The following is a 22,248-nucleotide window of genomic DNA, read 5'->3' on the forward strand; positions in this document are numbered from 1 at the left end:
CATTTGATTCAGGTGAGCTGAGAAAGATGAAAGTGCCTTAAACTCGACATATATTATAAAGCTTGTGATTAGAGATGTACCGATCCGATATTAAGTATCGGTATCGGTCCGATACTGACCTAAATTACTGGATCGGATATCAGAGAGAAATAAAAAATGTAATCCGATCCATTAAATATCAAAAAAGCAGCTCACATAACTTGCGACATGGCGTAACTCGGCTCATAACCGTAGCGCGTCGGAGCAGTGTGCGTCACACGATAGAGCGGCGGTGGCATGCGAGATCTGTTGTCTGGTTCAGCATTTGGTGCCTCGCTACCAAACTGGCATTTCATTCCAAAGTTATCCCAGAGAGAAGTAAAGCAAGTGTGTAATCTCTAAATGTTTGTGAAGCATTCCAGGGTTAAACTTACCAACCGATATATGGAGCGACTGCCTCTTCTCTCTCCCTCCCTCTCCTGCTGCTACTTCAATCGTGAAACTGATTAATGATCAGCTGATCGGCTTTTCTGTCAGTCCGTCTCTCTTGTTTGTTTATCGCCCACTTCGCGCCAGAAAGAGGAAACCAGCGGCTGACCAACAGCAGCTCGTTTAAGATTGATAATCTGTTGTTAGAATTTATTTAATATTACTTTGTACACCACGATCTTTTTCTACTTAGCTGACGGCTGGTAACTGTGCAGGGGCGGATCTAGCAAAGTTTAGCCAGGGGGGCCGATAGGGCATGAACAGGGAAAAGGGGGCACAAAGACATACTTTTCTTTCTTATTCTCATTTAAAATGTCTAGTTTTTAATAATGAATTATCTGAATCTTACACCCAAAGTTTTAATCTGATGTAAAAAGTATAGAAGTCCATTACTGTATATAGTAACTATTAAGTCTAATATACCCTAGTAAGCTAGTACTTTTGCCTTTGGGAAGGTACCATCTGTGCAGTCTGCAGTTCTGTTGAAGAAAGATGTTGAATCTATTTAAGTATTCTTGAAAAATAATGGATGTCTGTGCATTTTTTTTCACACTGCATCAAATTAAAGTTGATTACGTCGATTAAGCATCATGAGGTGGAGGGTGGGGGGTGGTTCCCTATTTTTTTTTTTTTTTTTGCTGGGAGTTTGCAACCCTATTAATTAGGTTGCTTACTCTTTAAAATACCAGAATAGGGAGGATGGAGTAGGTTTAAGTTTATTAGATTGATCAGTATTGCTGAACTATGAAATATTTTGGGTGCAGTGTATTTTTTGCATACAGGTATAACAGAATAGCTTTAGTGTTTGTTTGTTTTTTTAAACTGGAATTTGAACTTATTCAAAATGCAGCAAGATATTAAAAAAAACAGTTTTAATTAAAAAAAACACACTATATCGGATTTATATCGCTATCGGCCGATATCCAAATTTATGGTATTGGTATTGGACATAAAAAAGTGGTATCGTGCCATCTCTACTTGTGATTGCAGTTTAGTTGGGTTAACCTCCTGCTAGATCCCAAAGTCTAACAACATCCACTGTACCCGCACTCCCAGACAACTCTCTGAGGAGTGGCAGTGCACCGCCTCCTCCCTCCTCTCCTCTCCTATTCTTTCCTGCACAGTCACAGCACAGACACAAATAACACTTTGAAGTGTCGACTATTAAAAAAGTTACGCTAGCCAGACAAGATTGTCAAGCAAAATTATATGCTGAAAATCACTTTTATCTTACTGAACATTGTTTATCTTCTCCAACTGGCAAATGTCAGGGTGGAGAGTTAAACTATCCCAGGCTAGACGACAGCTTGACACGTCTGGTTAATCTACTTTAAATGAACCATGCATGTACAGTATTACTCTGAAGTTATTTGACAGTATTAAGAACTTATTCAGCTGTTTATAATATGTAAGACGGTTAGAGGAGGGAGAAACACTGTGAACAGGCTTGTTGGGCTGTACTATAGATAAGTCCTCCATATCACCACGTGAAAGAATATTCTTTGTGCTGCAGTTGTCACTAAAATGAAATGCTGTTTCTTATGGAATTCATTAAAACGAAACTTAAGGCTTCTTGTTAAATACTGGAGCTTAAATCTCACGTTATTGGAATGTAGCCTGAATGTGCTGAAAAACAATATATTCATCACCTCTCGCTAACCTGCAGGACCTTACAATAATCCTGTTGTTGGTGTAGAGTACAGTACCCAGAAGCTCTCACATTGCACAAGCTGATGAAATATTTGCCAGTCTGCCAAGCGTGCGTGTGTGTGTCTGCCTGCAGTTTGTGCGTATTGTGTGCCGGTGTCAGCACTGCTGCTCTGAGCAAAAATCCTGTCAGGAGGTCAAAGAGGTCGGGTCTGGATCAAATCTGTGTCCCGCTAAAACTGACAAGTCCCAACAGCAGCGCTGTCAGGATGCCAGCTTTGGCACGGCTGTCAGTCAGCACACATCACCAGAGCCAGATATGGGCCGCTCTTGTAGGTCAGCATTAGCCTGCAAATCTGACGCATCAACGATTTGGACAGCTGCTGTGTGTTTAATGACCAGATTGTGGGAAGTTAACTTCAGAGTGTAGGGCATTCCTCGTGGCTGAAATTTGAGTCTGTTTTAATCAGTTGCTGTAGTGTTCCTTTAGTTATTTATTTATTTATTTTGTAATCTTTTTTTTAATTCTAGCACAGCAGGTGGGAATGCAGGAGGTGGGACAGAAACCATTTTTTAAAAGTTTTTAGTTGTTACCTGGGGTGATGCATTAGAATGTAACACATTATTGTGACTGAATTCAGTAATCACTTAACAGTTATTGATCAAAATATTTGGCTTGTGCTATTCAAGTTCTTTCAATCACCCGACCTTATTTTGTGGTAGAGGTTGGCTAAAAATATCAGGATGGTTTATAACCTTTCAGAAATGGAAATCTTTGCAACAAAGTCGACAAATCTATCAGATCTATCAGTCTATCTGATAGACTGATAGATCTGATAGATGTCAATGACAGACATTATGGGACTCCGGTGATCCACGGTGAGAGCCATTAGCCACAGATAGAGATAACTCAGAGCAGTGGTAAATCTTCCTTTACCTCAAGAGCTCATCTACAGCTCATCCAGGAGGTTACAAAATAACCAAGAACAACATCTAAAGAGCAGTAGACCTCATTTTTCTCAGTTAAGATAGAGTTCATGATTCAACAATAAGAAAGAGACTGTGCAAAAATGGCTTCCATGGAAGAGTTAAAGGTGAAAACTGCTGACCGAAAAGAAAATCTTGATGATCTCCAAGACTTTTGGGAACTAATAGAGTAATCAGACAAAAGCTGAACTTTTGGAAGGTTTGCACATCATTACATCTGGCAAAAAACTAACACAGAATTTCATAAAAAGAGCACAAAAGAAATGCCATACCAACAGTCAAACATGGTGATGGTAGTGTGATGGCCTGGACCTGCTTTGCTGCTTCAGGACGCCTTGTTGTAATTGATGGAACCATGAATTTTGCTCTCTGCTCTCTGTTAATGCCCTGCAGCTCAAGTATACAAGTCCACCTCTGATTGGACCTAAAAAACTAAAATGAAGGTTTTTAAGTGGCGTAGTCCTGATTAAAATCAGATTGAAGTGTTTTTGAATGTTCTTAAACAGGCTGTTCATGCTTGAAAATCCTTCAACGTGGCTGAATTAAAACAATTCTGCAAAGAAGAGTTGGGCCAAAATTCCTCCACAGAGATGTGAAAGACTCATTACCGGTTATCATAAATGTTCGATTGCAGTTCTTCCTGCCAAGAACCACTTATTAGGTTTATGGGCAATTACCTTTTCACAAAGGGCCAGGTAGGGTTGGATAACTTTTTTTCTCTTAATAAATGACATCATCCTTTAAAAACTGAATTTTGCATTTATTCAGGTTATCTTTGTCTGATATTATTGTTTGATGATATGAAACACTTAAGTGTGACAAATACAAAGACTGTACCCTCCTCTTGTCATATGACTCCACTGTCTCTGAATTGGATAAGTGGTTAAGAGAATGGATGGTTGGATTATCAGACCTACAGTTTGTGGTCCGGCAGCTGTAGCAGAAACTGTCTCCGACAGTGAAGTCACACCAGCACACACTAGTTTTCCTAAAATATGACGCTTTGTGAGCAGGAATGAGCAATTCCAGTGTGTTTTCATATGCCGCTCTGATGTATATGCCAGTTATCATATATAACCGTGCAGAATGACTACATGTGTATGAACACATTTGTGTTGATTCAAACAACTCCTGGGGGCTATGTTAATGCAGCAATCTTCAAAGCACATTCAGTCAGTCTGTGGGGGTTTCAGCAGTCAGATTGCAAGCAACTTTTATATTCTAGTGTACAGCTTTCTCCATCATCATAATACTCTCTGGTGAATTTTAATATAAAGTTTCCCCAAGGCTGTTTTTAAAAAGCCTGTATATGTTGTTTAGAAATGAACTGCTTCAGGAAGAAAACATGGCACACAGAGAGAAATCAGGAGGAAAAAGCCCTGTTGAACTAATGAAACCAGTTTGTGCTGTTACTACCTAGTATACACGACCTGGCTATTAATTCCAGTAAGAAATCTGGCAGCGCAGGAGCCCTAGAGGTTTTAAATCAGTCTATTTAACTAATCTTGTTTGGAAGAGAAAATGATTATGTTGAAAGTATTTGCTGTAGCCTGGTTAACTTTGACTTACACAACTACTAGTGAACTTTCCAAAACTTCAGTTGTTTACTTTTAGATTTACCTCTAAACACTAGAACGCGATAGATGAAAGATATGTATTCCTGCTACACAGATTTGTTTTACCAAAGTTTTTCTACGTGTATTTTTTTTTGTTTCCAGTACTGGATACCTTCTTTAAATTTCCAGAAACCCCTCTGGTCAAACTGCACAACTTACCGTGCATGTAATGTATTTGCAATGCGAGGTAGTAACTTGAAGCTTCTAATGAATCTTAAACTACCTTATGATGCAAAACCTGTTTTAATGCACAGAATATCAGACTATCAGGTGAGGAAGTGACATGCTGCTAATAATGCTGAATTTTCACTTTATCTCCACAGGTTACTTTCAAAGCAGAAGATGGAAAGCCAATGGCCATCTGCCAAGTGAATGTGGAGCCAACGCCCCATGTCGTTGACCAGACTTTCCGACTTTACCACCCCGAGCTCTGTTTCCTTAAAAAGGCCATCCGCCTGCCAGTCTGGCACGACCCTGCAGGTTGTACAGATTACCCTGGCTATCCCCCATGAGCCAAGTATTCCTCGTCCTTCAGCTCATATTTCTTGCTTTCTGAACTGTGCTTAAATTAGTCGTTTGCATATATTCCAGTTTTAATCAATATATCAAATGAAGATTAAAATATACCTTCAGTTCTCATACTGACTTACTCTCCTGTGTGAGCATAAATGTGAATCACATGTTCACACGCACAAGGCGAAAACAATTTTGACAGCTTATGTGGGAAATGGGAATGAGTAATGTATTCTGCCTTCACTTTATTATGTTTTTTACTAAATATCAACAGAAACAACTTTTCAATATCAGTGCAGTTTCTGTCAACAAAAAGGGTAATAAGAAGAGAGAAGTATCTGGATGCAGAGCAGGAAATGAAAAGCAAGAAATAAAAGTTTAAAATCAAGAAAATGTTTGATTGGCTTTTATGACTGGCTTGATGTTCTGAACTATAATAAAAACAATTTATAGTAAATAGTAAATTGATCTTATATTTGTTTTTTCCTGCCTCTTGTTGGGAAAACCAGCTATCAACCCAGATACTCATGTTTCTGTGCGCTGCAGTGACCCTAACATCATCTGCCAAACAAGGATGCTGGTGAGTGAATGACATTGGATTTAATTCCTTCTGCAATTAACATACAAATATTAACAGGGTTAATTACTGAACTGACAACTGTTTGGAAGGGAAAGCACTTTATTCTAGCTGCACTGGTCTCTTTGTGTGTTGTCCTCCCTGAGTGTGACCATAGATAAACAGCCAGCCAAACTTCTTTTCAAGAGCCATTAAAGTGAGCGTGCTTGCTCCTTTAATGGCTTCATTCACAGCAATCACATCAAACTGACATCACTGAATTGGAGTGAAACCATAAAGACACACACAAACAACAACAACCTCTTATTAGGTTGTCATGTAATCCTCAGGTAAATATAGTTAAGTGCTAACACAGGACACTACAAGGTAAGTATCCTATAGGTATACAATCTAATATTTACACATTGGAAAATAAGCAGGTCAAAGGCAAACATATGTCTGCATCATTATCTCAGAGACTTCAACAAATCAAGCTACTGCATAGACAGTGTGAGGATAAAGGCTATCTCATCTCATCATCTCATCTCAAAATGTCACAAAACCATCATCAGCCAGTTCTGTTTGAAGGATTGGATTCAACATAAAGTGTAATTCTTTGAGCTTCCTTCTGACATGTTTGTCTCTTTTTTACAAAACGTAATCAGGACAGAACTCTAGCTCATTTCTGATAGATTACAAGCTCTTTTGATAGAAGAAAAGGCTTGCCCTTGTGTCGTGCCTTTACACTATTGTAGTGCCAATGTGGGGTCTTTTTTTATTTTTGCCTTTTTTTCCCCTCTACTCTTCCACCTTTTATCTGTTTCTATCTGTAGGCACCAGGAGAGCCTCAAGATGTGTACTTGAAAGTGCCAGGGAGTCCCAGTCCACACATAAAAATGTTCTTTGTAATGGTTTTCACGTATGTATTATTTACTGGCCAGACACACACACACACACACACACACACGCACAGAGCTTAGCCTGAAGAAGCATTCATCTTTGCAATAATTAAATTGTTCATGCAGGCTTGAATCAATTAACTAATCAGACTGAGGTTTCATGCTCTGGCTGCCTGCAGTTCCACAGTCCATCGTCCAGTTTGCCTAATCTCCATCAGGATTATGCACACCTTGTTTTTAATGTGATATACAAATACTTGTTTTCTATTAAATATCAGAGAGCTGTCGTTTAACTCTGAGGACATGAATATAAAAGCATTTTGCCTCGTTTCACATGATTTCATTGTTTTCCTCTGTCACTTAGTGGAAATGATGGATTGCATCATGCATATGCTCATTCACATGCACTCTTTCACAGTATAAACCAGTCCCAAGTGCTGTAACACAGTCATTTGGCCCCCTTGCATTAGTGGTTGAGCATTCTTTAATTTTTCACCCAAGTGTCGAGCAGCCAACCCGATTACCAGCAAATTACACACAAATACATTTGTGAATTTGATCTGGATTTGATTTCTAACATTTAAAAAAAATATCTGACGATATCACTGTGAAAATATTTTAGCTTCAACCCTCCAGATGACGTGTTTGCCCTCAAAACCCCATATCACTTGAATCCTATTCCAAATAACCACAAACGCTTTATGAGAGCTGTTGTCTCAGAGCAGACCTGAGTAGGTGACTGCATCGCCTCCCACTCTGAGTCAGCTAGGGCCACTGAGACTGAATTCCTTTCATCTCAGCAGTGTGAGGATGATGTTGATGGCTCTGCTTATTAAAATGCTAGCACAGCCGTAGATCAGCCCTCCTCATCTCTTACCCCGTGCTGCACCGGCTGCATCTCCAGGGGGCCTTAGTTTAATTGTTCTTGATGATGTTTTTCCTCTGTAGTGATAAGTGGATGGCAGCGCCCTCCCAGATCTGGCAGATTTACGTGCACTTCCTGGAGCGTGTGGACGTCAGCTGTGTGACTGGCCAGCGGAGCTGTCAGTCACTCGTTCTGAGGGGAACGCAGGCTATCCGTAAGGTCAAGTGTTTCTCATCACACCCCGGCGAGATTGAGGTACGATTGTCACTAAATGCACCATTTTGAAATTGTAAACAATGTGCACATGTTCTCTGCAGCGTGGGATTCAGGCCTCTATCAAGATTTAAAGATTCATCAAAACTAAAATCAACTCATGGTGTCGATCACATGTCTTCTAGTGAAGTCATTATTTTATTAACCTGAGATTTAAAAAAAAAAAAAGTGAAGAAAAATGTTTTAAAGTGGGCTTTTTAATGCTCATTTCACACTGCATATTTTTATTCTTAGATTCTACTAAAGCACCTTTGAATGATTCACTCCTCAAAAGACTTTGTATTTACTCTATACCTGGCCTTGGTGCAACCCCTGTGTTCATTTTCTCTCTGAAACAAGCTGTTTTAGCTCCCATCCCCTTTAGTTTAAGTCGCCTTTCTTCTGATTGGCTATCCATTACAAAAAAATAATGTAGTAACAACACTTTTTTTTTTTAAAAAAAAAAAAAGCAGGTCGGTAAAGCTGCTTTGTGCCACTTGGATGCACTTGTCTAATAGACATAGCCAAACTGACCCTCTTCTGTAGCTCAGATCTTGTGTGCATCACAACCATTGCAGTAGAAAATTGTTGCTTTGTGGCAGATGTGTGAAGTGAAAGAAAAATAACATGTATTTTTGCTTTTTTGGATGACAGCTGCCCTTTAAGTGCTGGAGCATCGTGCTCCTGCTGATGTTGTTCTGACTCTCTGTTAGTCAACTGGATTTTGGATGAGGTCTTGCTTCCCTTAGGCTTTATGTGGGTCCCTTTAGGATCCTGTTGCACTTAATGTTTAAAATTAATTTTTGCACATTGGGCTCATTTAGTTCCATCGGTCCGGTTTTGGTTTTAGACCCACGAAGACCTCTAGTGGAGAGCTCCCGTTCAATTCTTTATGAGTCCCAGTGACAGTAAAAATCTAGTTATTTAATCCAGCGTTCATAGCACTTCAGCTGAATATATAATTCTTGTTTTGAGTCAAGTTGAAAAGAGATCAAGAGCATGCAACCAGCAGTAGTAGTCTGAGGTGATGAACTATGCGTTACACCCTCTCTACCACCCGTACACATTCCCTGTCCTGTCACTCTCTGTTTCCCCCGCCACTTAACATTAGCTTGTGGTTCAGAGACTGGAGCAGCATCTTAGTCATCAAGGGTGCTTGGGTCTGGATGCATTTTTTATATGTGAAAGTGGCATGTTTGAACTAAAATTAGGCTTTTACTGTATTGTGTTCTTTTTCAATTGGACAAAATCCGACTGATGCAGACGACACTCAACATACAGGACAAAAAAAATGCATAAATCTCACTTATCTAAAAAAAATGTTGAGGGATTTATTCTTGACAAATTATCTTTTTATCGTGAGCAATTTTGAAGTTGCTCATCTAAAGTGATTTAATGCAAATTGTTCTCTTAGCAGCAAAAGGAAAAAAAATGGAAGCAATTCCTTCCCTTATAATACCTCCAGTTTAAGATCTGAATCATTGTCAAGAACATGCAAATGCAGATTGACAGCATAATAGGTCTTTTTATGGGGTTTCATTTCATTTTATTAGGTTCCCTCGTTACTTCCTGTCTTCATGCCAGATCATGTCGGGACCCAGTTTGATACAATTTGAAAAAAATTAGCAGTGGCTTTTATGCACTCTGAACATGTGAAAATATGCTCCAGGAGTGTCACATTGCCCTCTATTTTTAATAGATTGTTTCTTATTCATAACTGAGTACAAGAGTAGAGGGAGCATGACAATACTTCTTCCTCAGAGTTGGAATAAAAGGGCATTTTATAGCATTCATGGAGAAAAAAAGAGAAGTGATAGACTGTCACAACCACCACGGGTGCATACAGTATGACCCAAACATGTTTTAACTTTAGAAATAGGGTACTGGCTGAAAAAGCGACAGATGTATTTTTTAAAGATTTTGGCGTACGCATGAGCAGCTGCTTTGATCTGACTCGCGGCAGGTTAGCTCACAGTGGAATGCATTGGAGGAGTTCTATAAAGCAGGATAAAGCTCAGCGTCAGTGAATAGCTTTGCTTTTCTCAACAGATTGAAAAGGAGCTGCACAGTAAATCTCATTCCCACATTCTTATTTCTGTCACTTTCCTGCCTCTACTTCTCTCATTTCATTGTCTGCCTCCCCCCTTTTTTTATTGAACCTCATTCACCCTTTCTCTCACCCACTCTCCTTTAATCTGCACACTTCCTTTACCTTCCTCTGACTCTGTTAAGCATCTTTTCCATTAATTCTGTCCCTCTTCCATTTCTTATTAAATGTATCTCTTCTCTTTGAACACTGTCACATTCTTTTTGTCACTTGGTCGACACATTTCTCAGTCCACTTGCCAAACCCAATAAACTTTAATGGCCTTTGCCTTCTTTTTAGGTGGACCCAGCGGGTGTGTTTGTTTTGCCTCCTGCAGCAGTACAGGAGCTCCAGCTGAAGGTGCAGCCATGGCAGGCTGGCAGCCGCTTTCTGTACGTGAACGCGGTAGATGTGGAGCAGCAGCGGCTGGTCACCGCGTGGCTGCTCTGTCTCAATGTTCACCGTCCTGTGCTGTCCAAGGTAGGACCCTAAAAAAAATCTTGTGTTTTTATCGTTTCCTCATATGGGTATCGGCCTTTGTGTTGCCCTTCTGACAGAGTGGCCATCATTATCCAGTGGGGCACATTTGGCAACCCGGGTTTTTACCCTTTTCTTCACTGTGCCAGCAGCAGCAGCAGAACAGTGTGTTAAATACAGTTCCAGGTGTCTGTTTGAAAGCCAAACACTACAGCACGAAAGTGTCAGATTTGCAGACCTGCTCATCACACCGCTCTGCTGCAAATGTGGTTGATGTGTTAATTAAAGGTCTCCCTTGAACTTGAGCACCCCCCCCCTCCCAGTCATTAAAGGACAATGTTTTAATCATTTTTGCACTGCTGTTGGTTAAATAACAAAATGCATTTCTCTGAAAAAAGCACTAGCTAAAGCTGGAAGCTTGATTCTGCTTAAAGGTAACATGCTAACCCTTCCCAGGCACCTACAGGAGCTCAGTCATTCATCTTTTTCGAAAAGCAGGACAGTGTCTACCAAGCAGCTAGCTGCCTAGCTTGGTAACTTGTACGGCAATAATCTACCACAATATCAATACAATAAAAGTGTTTGTGCCCCCTAGTTTTGTCTCACCAGTGTTGTAGAGTATATTTCATTATCAACCTTTTTGGGATTTGGGATTTTCCAACTCTTTGGACTCTCCTGCTCTGTACTCGTAACATTAGCATTGTGAGCACTGTGCGCATTTAGTCAATGACCTAAATTTGCCTTTCAAATGTGTTCCTTATGCAACAGTGTTGTGTTAATAAACTGCATTATGGTTGCCTCTCATTTTATCATCACTTTGTGAAGCTCTAGTGATTTAAAAGGGAACCCCCAATTTTACATAACACTGGGAGTAGTACTGCCTGTGCGGAAAGAAGATTACCAGCTATCATCTGCAGCTTTCCAGCAGGGGTAACCATTACTAACCTAACACACCACAATCTACCAGCAAACTGGCTTTGGCTCTGAAGGATTCTGGACATGCGTTTGAAGGATATCAGTGTATGAAATAAAAAAAATATTTAAGAGGAAGACAGAAGATTTGACATCATGATTTCATTTTTATAGTACTTGTATTTGTAACAGATTCAATACTTGAATCATCCGGGTACTTCCCAAGGCCAGCTCAACATTCCCAATCCCTTTATAAAGAGCAGCAGACCAGTGCTTAGATCTAATTGTCTTTAATAATGCTCTTCTCTGCCTTTCTCAATCAAATGTCTAATCAATTGACTGTGTACCTAACTGGCTGACTGGATTATGCTTTATGCATTATAGGTAAAGTACTAAATTCTTCTTTTGCCTGTTGTGTACAGAACATATTTCTTATGCACTACACAGCAGAAATATACATTTAATCAAATGAAATCAATTTAAGTTGATCAAATATCCACTTCTCCTAAAATGCTAAACAATCAAGTGATTGACAACAATCACATTTTCTCTGACAACAAAACAAAGAAAATGTAATGCTTAAAGGGTATTGCAGTGGTTATTTATCATCTCACATTACATAAAGTTATCTTGCTTTAAGTCAGGGATTGCCAAACATTACTTTAAAACCATGAAATAAGCATCTGAAGCCAGTCTTGGCCATAGGATGGCTGTATGTCTTCCCTGTGTGGTGACCTATCTAGGTTGGATTCCCAGCTGTCAAAGAGTGAGAGGCAGGGCACAACCTGGACTGGTTGCCAGTCTATTGCAGGGCTAACACAGAGAGACAGACTCACGTTTACACTTATAGCCAATTTAGAATTGACAGTTAAGCTAATGAGCATGACCTGTGGGTGGAAGCTGGGGTACATGGAGAGGACCCATGTAGGCACGGATAAAACATGAAAATTCGGCATAGAAAGCCACCAGACAGTTGTTGAATTCAAATCCAGGATCTTCTTGCTGTCAGGTGTATGCCAAACACTGTAGGAAAGTATTTCTTTCAGTAGACATCCCTTTACAGATGCTCATTAGTGGTAGTGGTAGTGTAGTGGTTAACACATTTGCATTAAATGCAAAAGATCCCTGGTTTGAGATTGGCAGGAACACAAACCCAGCTTTAAGGGGTCATAGGCTAGCGTACTCTTAGTGCCAGTACCAAGACTGGATAAAAGTGAGGGAAGCACCAGGTGTAAAATCTGTGCCAAATGAAACATGCGGATCCATCCACTGTGGCCGCTGTACAAATGCTCATTACACCAGTTCACAGGCAGCCAGCTTATCCTGCCAGCTTTGTACCATTACTTTGAAGTATCAAATCACATTCAGATCACACTTACAAACTGTTCAAGTTCATTTACTCTTGCAGTTTCACTGTAGGCAGCCATGGGCTTCCTTTTGTTGGATACTTCATCAAATCATCTGGTGCACTTGGATGAATCCTGCAGTTTTCTCAGCTCTTGTTTTCAGACATTTCAATCCCTCCCTCATTCCTCTGTGCCCAAGAAGGTTTGATGCTATAACACGTGTGTGTGTGTGTGTGTGTGTGTGTGTGTGTGTGTGTGTGTGTGTGTGTGTGTGTGTGTGTGTGTGTGTATTTGCAGGCTTTTGAAGTATGCGTTCCAGTTGGCGGTGGACGCGGCAGTTCCAGAAAAATCACCTACACCAATCCGTACACCAGCAGCCGTACATTCCTGCTTCGCTCTGACCATCCAGATCTGCTCCAGTTCAAAGAGGATAAATTCCAGGTAAAATGAGACTGGAGGCCGTCCACTTCTCTTACCCCCATTAAGAGTAAAATCAATACTTTAATTAGTGACTAGAAGGAAAGAACCCTCCTCCTTAACAAAAGCTGCTCAGATAGTTTTGTTTCACGGAGTAATGGTACATATGTTGCTATGATGGTGTAACTGATGTCAATAACATTAGCTTTAACCAGCGGTGCTACTGACCACGTATAATCTGACACACTTTTGACTAAAATGAAACTCTTTTTGACAGATTTTAGAAAAAAACTAGGCTAAAGTGCTTCCTGTGTGTCTAAGCAGTTAAGTCTTCTGACATTCTGATGGAGATTTCATCTACAACCGATATGATGGAGCTGCCGTGTAGGAGGCGAGCGGTTAGATATTATTGTACTGGATCTTTTTCCCCAAGTTTCTTCTGGAGATTTTAGCCTGGTATCAAGCCCTGTCATCAGCTTTCATGCCCTCCCAGTCAAAATCATAAATGGGTTATGGCATAACAACGCTACTGTTTTGACCAAAAGGCTTATTGTAGAAAATATGAGTGTATGAGTCGTGTGTATACAAAGCAATACTGTTGACTTTCTTGTCATCCTGACAGGTGAGTACAAGACATCAATAATTTCTAGTCTTTTATGTTGACTGCTCATTCCTCCGTAAATGGCTTCCTTGTCGGCTTTCAGAACTGAATGCAAAGAATATTACAAAGTCATTAGTGCTGCTGTTTTATTATTGTGCGGTCAGCCTCAGTGTCTCTAAAAGCTGATTTGCTCACATTCAGACACGAAACACTGCTGTCATTGCCTTTAATTTAGTGAGGTGTGATAAAATGCTAAAACAAATGAGAAACTATCATTTTAAATTAAGAAATAAATGAATGAGAGGCGAGGGGAGCCTGTTTTCACATAAACTATTAAAGAGTCTCATTGTTGTTGGCCAGAAGACACTGCATCAATTAGACAGGGAGGGTGAGCCAAGTGAAAAACAGCCCATTGTTTTTTCCATCTTGTCAGTGAAGCTCCAGGTGTCTTATAAAGAATTTACCATGCCTGTGGCATTAGGCAAATGTGGAGGCACTTTTCTCTTTTTTGACATAACTACCTCACCGTGATAAAACCAGCTGTCAGGAGGAAAGGCGAAGCAGAGATCAATACTGCCATGCTTGTGGGAAAGATTACAGCATAAATCCCCTAAATTGACCCATATTTCTGTTGTTGGCTATTACAGAGAGTAGAAGGAAATATTTCTGGTCAATCTACAGTAGCGAGAAAGTAACAAAAAAACACCTGTTAAAGATCTACCTCACTGTGATGCCTGAACAGAAAAAAAATCACAACATACAAATAAAAAATTATAATACTAGACTTTCCACAGAGGCAGTCAGGAGGTTAGAACAACTGGTGCTTCCTCATTTAATAATTGTGTTTTAGACATGCCTGAAAAGGAGATGCCCACAGCGATGATAAGCATTAAAACAGTGTGGATAACCATTTGCTCCATATATGGGTCATTTTTGTCCTGAGAAATGTTTTCATTTTTGAGTCAGATCAGTAAAATACCTTCAAATCTAACTGAAATACACTCTGTTTATTGTCTAATTACTGCATGGAAGAAGGAAACTAATTGGATACTGAAATGAGGTCACCGGAGTCACAAAACATGCGATTAAACACTTAGATGCGTATTTCCATGTGAAAGAACCAGAGCTCACTATTTTTGCATGGCAATTGTATTTGATTTGTAAAGTAGGTTCTCTGTATATGTTAGGAGGTAAGGGAAAAATCAATACAGAACAGTATCACAATATTGTGCATTGCAACGTTGTATTGATACACAGATACCAAATAAATTGTATTAAAGAAGTTAAAACATAAAAAACAGCTGAACAACTTCTGGTGTCTAAATGTTGCCTAGAGCCTAAGATTAATCACAAGGCGATACCTGGGTCACCTGATAGGAGGTGACCTTTCTGCAAACAGTCCCAGTCTGACCTGGGCTGGCTGCAGTCACTCTCAGAGAGATTGTTGAAGGTTTGCAAATAATTGCTGTCTCATTTACAAATGCTCAGGTTTCCAAACATGTTGCCATCAGTCTGAATTGAGGGGATTCATTTCAACTGGCTGCCAGCTGGTAATAATCTGGTTATATTCATACAGAACGGGAAGATTGCTGACGTAATAATTAAATAGAATTATGTTAAATGTGAATTTCTGTCTATGTAGACAGCAACAGATATGATTTTCAACAATTTCTTACAACTATTTGTTGTACTATCAGTAACTCACAATATATATTATCGCAGTATATTGCAATAATATCGTATTGTGAGTGAAGTATTGTGATAATATTGTATTGTGAGATGTCACCTTTGGTATATATTGGTTTCAGTTTTTTAAATGTGTTGTAGGATACGTATTTTTTCACTCTGAGGCATTGTCTTCATCTCAGAAGAATGAGTGGGGGTTTTCATTCAGAAGTCTGGCTCTGTTACCGTGGCTACATGAGCACAGTGAAGTATATATGGTTAATCTAGTGTAAATGATCTAGTCTAGAAAAAGGGAGTCACATCTATAACTGGTGTATAGCTCTAATAATGTTAACAGATAACATCAGACAGTGTTATTGATCCCTGTCAGGAAAGTCATTTAACCCATCCTAAGCATTAGGAGCAGCAGGCGGCCACAGCGTAGCACCTGGGGACCAGCGCCTAGTTAAACCCAGAGCCATGGTCCAGGGCACACCGATGGAATTAACAGCATGTTTTTGATCGTGGGAGAAACCAGAGCAAGCACAGTAAGCCATGTTAGTTGCTGTGAGGCTAACCACTGAGACACCGTGCTGCCAAATCGGTCTCAGTGACTGCCATTTATTCAGGGTTTTTATCTTGGGGCAGATCTTTGTGAACAATGCAGTTCAAAACAAAAATGATGGATTTATTATTAAACGTGTGAATTTGCAGACAGGTCAGCTTTAATAAGAAAAAAAAGATAAAGATCTAAATAAAATTATGTGTTATTTTTACTATGTTCAGATTGGAGGGGGAGAGAGTTACACCATCGGACTGCGGTTTGCCACGAGCCAGAGTCCCGGATCAGTGGACATCCTGGTCTACGTGAACAACCTGGAGGAGAAGACGGAGGAGACGTTCTGTGTGAAAGTAAACTATTCATGAAGTGAAAGTTGTTTGAAAAAACAAGTAGAAGCTTCAGTGGAAATGTTGACTGTGCTGTACTTTGTAATATACTTTAAGAGTGTGAAAGAAGCTGAAACTTTCCTGGCTCTTTTGTCATTTTGTATTAGATTATTCTTCAAGAAAATAAAACTTTGCAACACTGAGTGTTTTTCAGTCTTCTCATACAAACTTGTTTATTCTGGACTGCGTGACCAAGAAGTCTGAATGAAATTTGTTACGATAAAATGAGGTCACGTTGCAGGAATCAAACATGTTGAATAGAATCGCCAGCTTCCTTTCTAAACAAAACAAAACAAAACTGACTAGAAAAGTTTTATTTGCCTAAATTATGCACTAAACTTAAAAGTACTGGGAGCTATAAACAGGGTGCAAAGCAGCCTGAAAAGTAGTAAATGATGTTGTAAATTTGCTTTGTTTCATAATCAGCAAAGTAATGCATGCAATCTGCAATTAAGGTGTCAAGGTTGATTCCCACTAGTGAGCTGTCCTCATCCAAAAAGCCTGGCAAATGCCTGTCAGTTCAACCCCAGCCATCCGAAGGTGGGCCGAGGGTGAAAGCAATAACATTTTATCGACTTTAATTACCCAGCAAACCCACTTGAATGCCACTTGATGGCCGAGTTTTAATCTAAGACAAGCCGGGGGTCTGCGCTCCTCGTCCCCTCACCTCCCAAACAACTTCTCCTCATCACTGGCATTATTAGAAACAGCGCCGTAATGAAGTATGATTTTCCAGCGAGGCGCACATCTCTTCACATCGCCCTCATTAACACCAGCACCCTTTTAAACCCTTCATGCTCTCCCTCCTGCTTGTTCTGCCATGTCTCTCTCTATTGGAGGTGCTGAGAGGGAGAGAGAGAGAGAGAGAGAGGAGGACCGGAGACGGAGAGAAGGCCGTGCATATTGTGTTATGTAACAGAGTTACACAATCCCTCCACCTTCTGCACCCCCCTCCATACTTCCTTCATCCTTGCTTTCTCTCTCATTAGAATGCAGGCTGCAAAGTAAGCCTCACCAGCGTGGCAAAGCCTAATAAAACGAAGATAGCAGCCAAGCCTAGTGCACTTCATCTTTACCTTCTCAAAGCAAAAAAAAAAACAAAAACCCAAAAACATCCTTGGTGTATTATGCATTTCATGTTAATATGGTCACAGCTTACAAATATACACATTTAAGGCTGTGTAACCACCGACATGGATGGGTTCCTATATTTAATTAAAGTTTGCCTTAATACAAAAGCTAAATGCCATACGGACGAAGTGCTGGCTGGTGCACACGTTCCTCCTGTTTCATGCTGAAATTTTGAGAGACTAGAAATTGAGTCCATTCTGTGTCGATGCATTCAAAAGTTCATCTGAGGCTAACGTGTGACCGGCCGTCTGATCTGCCCCATAAATGAACCACTGACTTAATCTGATTTTATTCAACATAACATCTGATTTTTCCTCAAAAAGAAAAAAAAAAAACGTGCCAATTTTGTTTTGTTTTGCTCTAACCAATCAGTGGATTCCTTCCACATGCACAGCTGCACACCATCCCATGTAGAGGCTTTAAAACCCAACCCTATCCCTTAAATGGCGAGGCAAGTGACTTCAGTTTTCCATTCACTGCCCTCACAGCGGGTGTCTGTTGGTGAGCTGTCCCACGTGTCTCTGCCTGTGCGTGGAAAAGATTTCCTCCTCCCATCCATCCTAATCTGGCACAAAATAGTGCATAGCATCTCCGATAGGAATGGGGTGGTGTTTTCTGTTTGTGTGAAAGTGTGGAAAAGAAAAAAACAAAACCCTTCCCTCTGTTGGTTTTAATACCTGGATCCTGCTTGGTGCAGCAGGCCCTTCGGTGTGAGCTGCATGGCTGTTCTCTGAGCGTGGGGCAGAGCTGCACTGACACCTTATTAGTGGTGCCAGTCCAGTTGTTGTCAGTTCCTCCTGAAGGAGCACAGACACCCGCCACAACAACTCACACTGTCTGCTCACCTTGTTAGTGTGGTTAGACGGGTCCTGTCTTGCTGCCCGAAGTCAAGGCTGCCTTGATGGTTTTCTGGGTGGAAGCGTGCCCATTGTTGCCCTGATTTAGGAAAAAAGGGTGGGGAGAAAAAAGCAGGCCTACCTGCTGGTGCATGTCTCTGTGTTAGTGTGGTCTTTTGTGAATGTGTGCGTGTGTAGGTGCCTGGCCTGAGCCAAGTAAGTGGGTGCATGTCTGTGAAAGCATACAGCGACGCAGGTATCAAAGAGCTTTGTAACTGAAGGAATATGCAACCTAGCAACAAGCCCTCCTCCTCATGTACACCGCTGGTTTGGATCGGCACTCGTGCAGCGGCGAGAAGAGTTTGTTATTATTACTGCGGTTCACTTGAAACGGAAAACACACACATTACAGCAAAGGAGCTAATGACGGTTTTTCCCTACTGGGGGAAAAAAAGAAATACTGCAATAAAGAAAATTCAAAGATTCACTTCTTCCCACACCCGGATGAACGATGCCACGGCAGTTTTTTGGTTTTTTTGTAGCTGTGAAAGGCAAAACGTCTGCTGTGGCATCACTGATTGGGGTGTGGCTCGAACTGCACACATTTTGAAGCTTTCAAGCAGCAGGCTTGAAGTGCTTTTGACATGGGGATTTATGTAAACAGTCGAGGTTCTTTAATAAACATGAATTTGTGACATGAGGTGCAAGAAGGAGCTCTTAATGAACTGAAATTCAATTACCTCATTACTTGTCTCAGCAGGACCCTCCCTCAGCCATGACTGCTGAGCACAGAGGGAACGTGATTTTCTGAGGGAGCAGACGCTGTTCCTGCCACTGCAAACCTGTATCTGTCCAAATTCAAGACAGTTCTCAGTAGATGGCAGCCTTACACATACAGCTCAGTTGTTTTGCCATTCTTCCTTTCCTCTGAGGCTTTAGTGAATTCAAGAGCTTGTATAAGACTCCCCCCATTCTGATATCATGAAACACAAATAAACCAGCATGTATAACCTTTTAGTTATTTAAAAAAAAAAAATAGATCAATCACGTTTATTCTCTTTACTTATCTGTGTGAAACCTTTACAATCAGTCCATCGAATTTCATGTAGAGATAAGTCAGAATTGACTTACCAGAGAGTTAATCAATAGGGGAGAACTTCCTTGCAATGGGTGCCATTAACCTGATAGTCCAGAATGAATATGGACTTTAACGGGTTTCATAAAAGGTCATTTTCCTCACGTTTTTAGTAGAATGAAGAATAAAGAATGAAGAATAAAGAATAAAGAACCTTGAACCTTGAATGGGTTACAACTAGAGATGGACCTATCCGATATTAGGTATCGGTCCGATACTGACGTAAATTACTGGATCGGATATCAGAGAGAAATAAAAAATGTAATCCGATCCATTAAATATCAAAAAAGCACCTCACAAAACTTGCAACACGGCGTAACTCTGCTCATAACCGTAGCATGTCGGGGCAGTGTGCTCACGTGATAGAGCAGCTGTGTGTATTTGTGCTACCAAACCAGCATTTCATCTCCGATGAAGTTATCCCAGAGAGAAGTAAAGCAAGTGTGTAAGTTCATCTCTGAATGTTTGTAAAGCATTCCCGCGTTAAGCTTAACAACCGATATATGGAGCGACTGCCTCTTCTCTCTCCCTCCCTCCGTCCTGTTGCTACTTCAATCATGAAACTGATCAATGATCAGTTGATCGGCTTTTCTGTTGCCAGTCCGTCTCTCTTGTTTGTTTATCGCCCACTTCGCGCCAGAAAGAGGAAACCAGCGGCTGAACAACAGCAGCACGTTTAACCTTGATAAGCTGTTGTTAGAATTTATTTAATATTACTTTCTAGACCAGGATCCTTTTCTATGCAGCTGACGGCTGGTAACTGTGCAGGGGCGGATCTAGCAAAGTTTAGCCAGGGGGGCCGATAGGGCATGAACAGGGAAAAGGGGGCACAAAGACATACTGTTTTTTTCTTATTCTCATTTAAAATGTCTAGTTTTTAATAATGAATTATCTGAATATTACACCCAAAGTTTTAATCTTATGTAAAATATATAGAAGTCCATTACTGTATATAGTAACTGTTAAGTCTAATTTACCCTAGCAGCTATAGTACTTTTTCCTTTGGGAAGGTATACCACCTATGCAGTCTGCAATTCTGTAGAAGAAAGATGTTGAATCTATTTAATTATTCTTGAAAATTAATTTATTTCTGTGCATTTTTTTTCCGACACCGCATCGAATTAAAGTTGATTACGTCGACTAAGCATCATGAGGTGGAGGGTGGGGGGTGGTTCCCTATTTTTTTTTGCTGGGAGTTTGCAACCCTATTAGTTAGGTTGCTTAATATTTCTGCTAAGTACTCTTTAAAATACCAGAATAGGAAGGATGGAGTAGGTTTAAGTTTATTAGATTGATCAGTGTTGCTGAACTATGAATTATTTTACAGGTATAACAGAATCACTTTAGTGTTGTTGTTTATTTAAACTTGAGTATGAACTTATAAAAAATGCAGCAAAATATTTAAAAAACAGTTCTATTGATTTAAAAACACACTATATCGGATTCATATCGGAATTGGCAGATATCCAAATTTATGATATCGGTATCGGACATAAAAAAGTGGTATCGTGCCATCTCTAGTTACAACAGTGAATAAAGTTCTATAAGTACTAGATAAACAAGCAGAAAGTGTTTAGCATTAGCTACCTAATACCCGTCACCCTCCAGAACCCCAGTCATTTTGATTATATAGCTTTTAATACACATATGGTTTTCTTTGATTTAGCTCTCAATGTTTATTATAATTAACTGGTGCCATTATGAGTCTTTAATTTACCAAACACCATAGCAAAATGCTAGCACTTTGTGAAGAAAATTAGCGTCATTATACTAAATAAAAAAGGAAATGGGATTATTTTTGTAGCTTTTATATTTCAATTCTGATATTCTGAAATATTTTTTTCAAAACTAAAATAAAACACAGTAGTGTGAAAAAGAAAACTGAGTACACCTCATGATTCAGTAGCTTGTAAAACCAAATGCATGACTGTTTGACTTTTTCAGACACAAGGTTGTGGCCCACTCATCTTTACTGCAGGCATTCGTTCATGCACAGCTCTTTTAAGATACTGCGGCAGGATTTCTAATCAGGTTGAGGTCTGGACTTGGACTGGGCTATTGCAACATCTTGATTCTTTTTGTTGTAGATTTTCTTCTGTGCTTTGGATCCTTGTCCTGGTGCTTCAGCCAAGCTTCAGCTGTAGCAAAGCTGGCCTCTTAAACAAGCCCAAATCATGACTGCTGTCCACCGTGTTCGACAGTTGGTATCAAGCATGTGTGTCTGGTTTTTGCCAAAAGTGGAGCTGTGGATAATAGCCCAACATCTTCTTGTGTGTTCAAAGCATATTGTTGCAGAGGTCTTGTGGTTTGTTGAGATGTAAGTTTACAAACCTAAGCTGCATTGCCAATTTCTTTTTAGAGAAGAGGCTTCTGAACAGGTGCTCACTTATTAGTGATCAGTTAATCAAGTGTATTTGATTAGTAGCACCTGTGCGCTACTTAAACTCATCCCTAACCCTGGAAATGGTACAAGGGTGTACTTCTGTGAAATGGCTTTTATAATAAGTGAATAGATTTGCATAAATTCTACTCTGTAAATAAAATGGGGACTTAGACAAAGTTTCTCTCCTTCCTCTCTGTGGACTTGATGTGATGCTGCTCTGATGTGTAAGTGGATCAGCTGTGACTTATATATTGTATTAGCCTGGCTCCATTTTCAAATGTGTTGACCACCAAAAATAGGACTGGTCTTGTTTCTTTAATTAGTAGTTATAAGTGGGACTAAAAATGTTACATTTGATAAATAGGACAGCTTTAAGCTACTTTCTGTGCCCTGGGAACATAACCATGCTTAAAAGAAGTCAAGAGAAATGATCAGAGATCTCTGGGAAGAAACAAGAACAAACTACAAAGTAATATCCAAAAGTTTTGTGGAATGATAACTGCAACAA

General features: G+C 40.0%; 1 protein-coding gene across 5 annotated transcripts in view; it reads left to right on the forward strand.

The window, feature by feature from the left end:
- nphp4 (nephronophthisis 4) overlaps positions 1 to 16,398 on the forward strand; it is a 172,050-nt gene extending 155,652 nt beyond the window's left edge. For all 5 annotated transcript variants that reach the window (XM_040048010.1, XM_040048011.1, XM_040048009.1 and 2 more), the window contains 7 exons: positions 5,042 to 5,198; positions 5,741 to 5,811; positions 6,621 to 6,706; positions 7,635 to 7,806; positions 10,190 to 10,369; positions 12,922 to 13,065; positions 16,094 to 16,398. In XM_040048010.1, coding sequence (XP_039903944.1) covers positions 5,042 to 5,198; positions 5,741 to 5,811; positions 6,621 to 6,706; positions 7,635 to 7,806; positions 10,190 to 10,369; positions 12,922 to 13,065; positions 16,094 to 16,234 — 951 coding nt within the window. In that variant the 3' untranslated portion in view covers positions 16,235 to 16,398. The remainder of the gene's footprint in view (positions 1 to 5,041; positions 5,199 to 5,740; positions 5,812 to 6,620; positions 6,707 to 7,634; positions 7,807 to 10,189; positions 10,370 to 12,921; positions 13,066 to 16,093) is intronic.
- The last annotated feature ends 5,850 nt before the right edge of the window (positions 16,399 to 22,248 follow it).

Source organism: Simochromis diagramma, unplaced genomic scaffold (genome assembly GCF_900408965.1).
Source record: "Simochromis diagramma unplaced genomic scaffold, fSimDia1.1 OVJJ01000387.1, whole genome shotgun sequence".
Taxonomy (NCBI): domain Eukaryota; kingdom Metazoa; phylum Chordata; class Actinopteri; order Cichliformes; family Cichlidae; genus Simochromis; species Simochromis diagramma.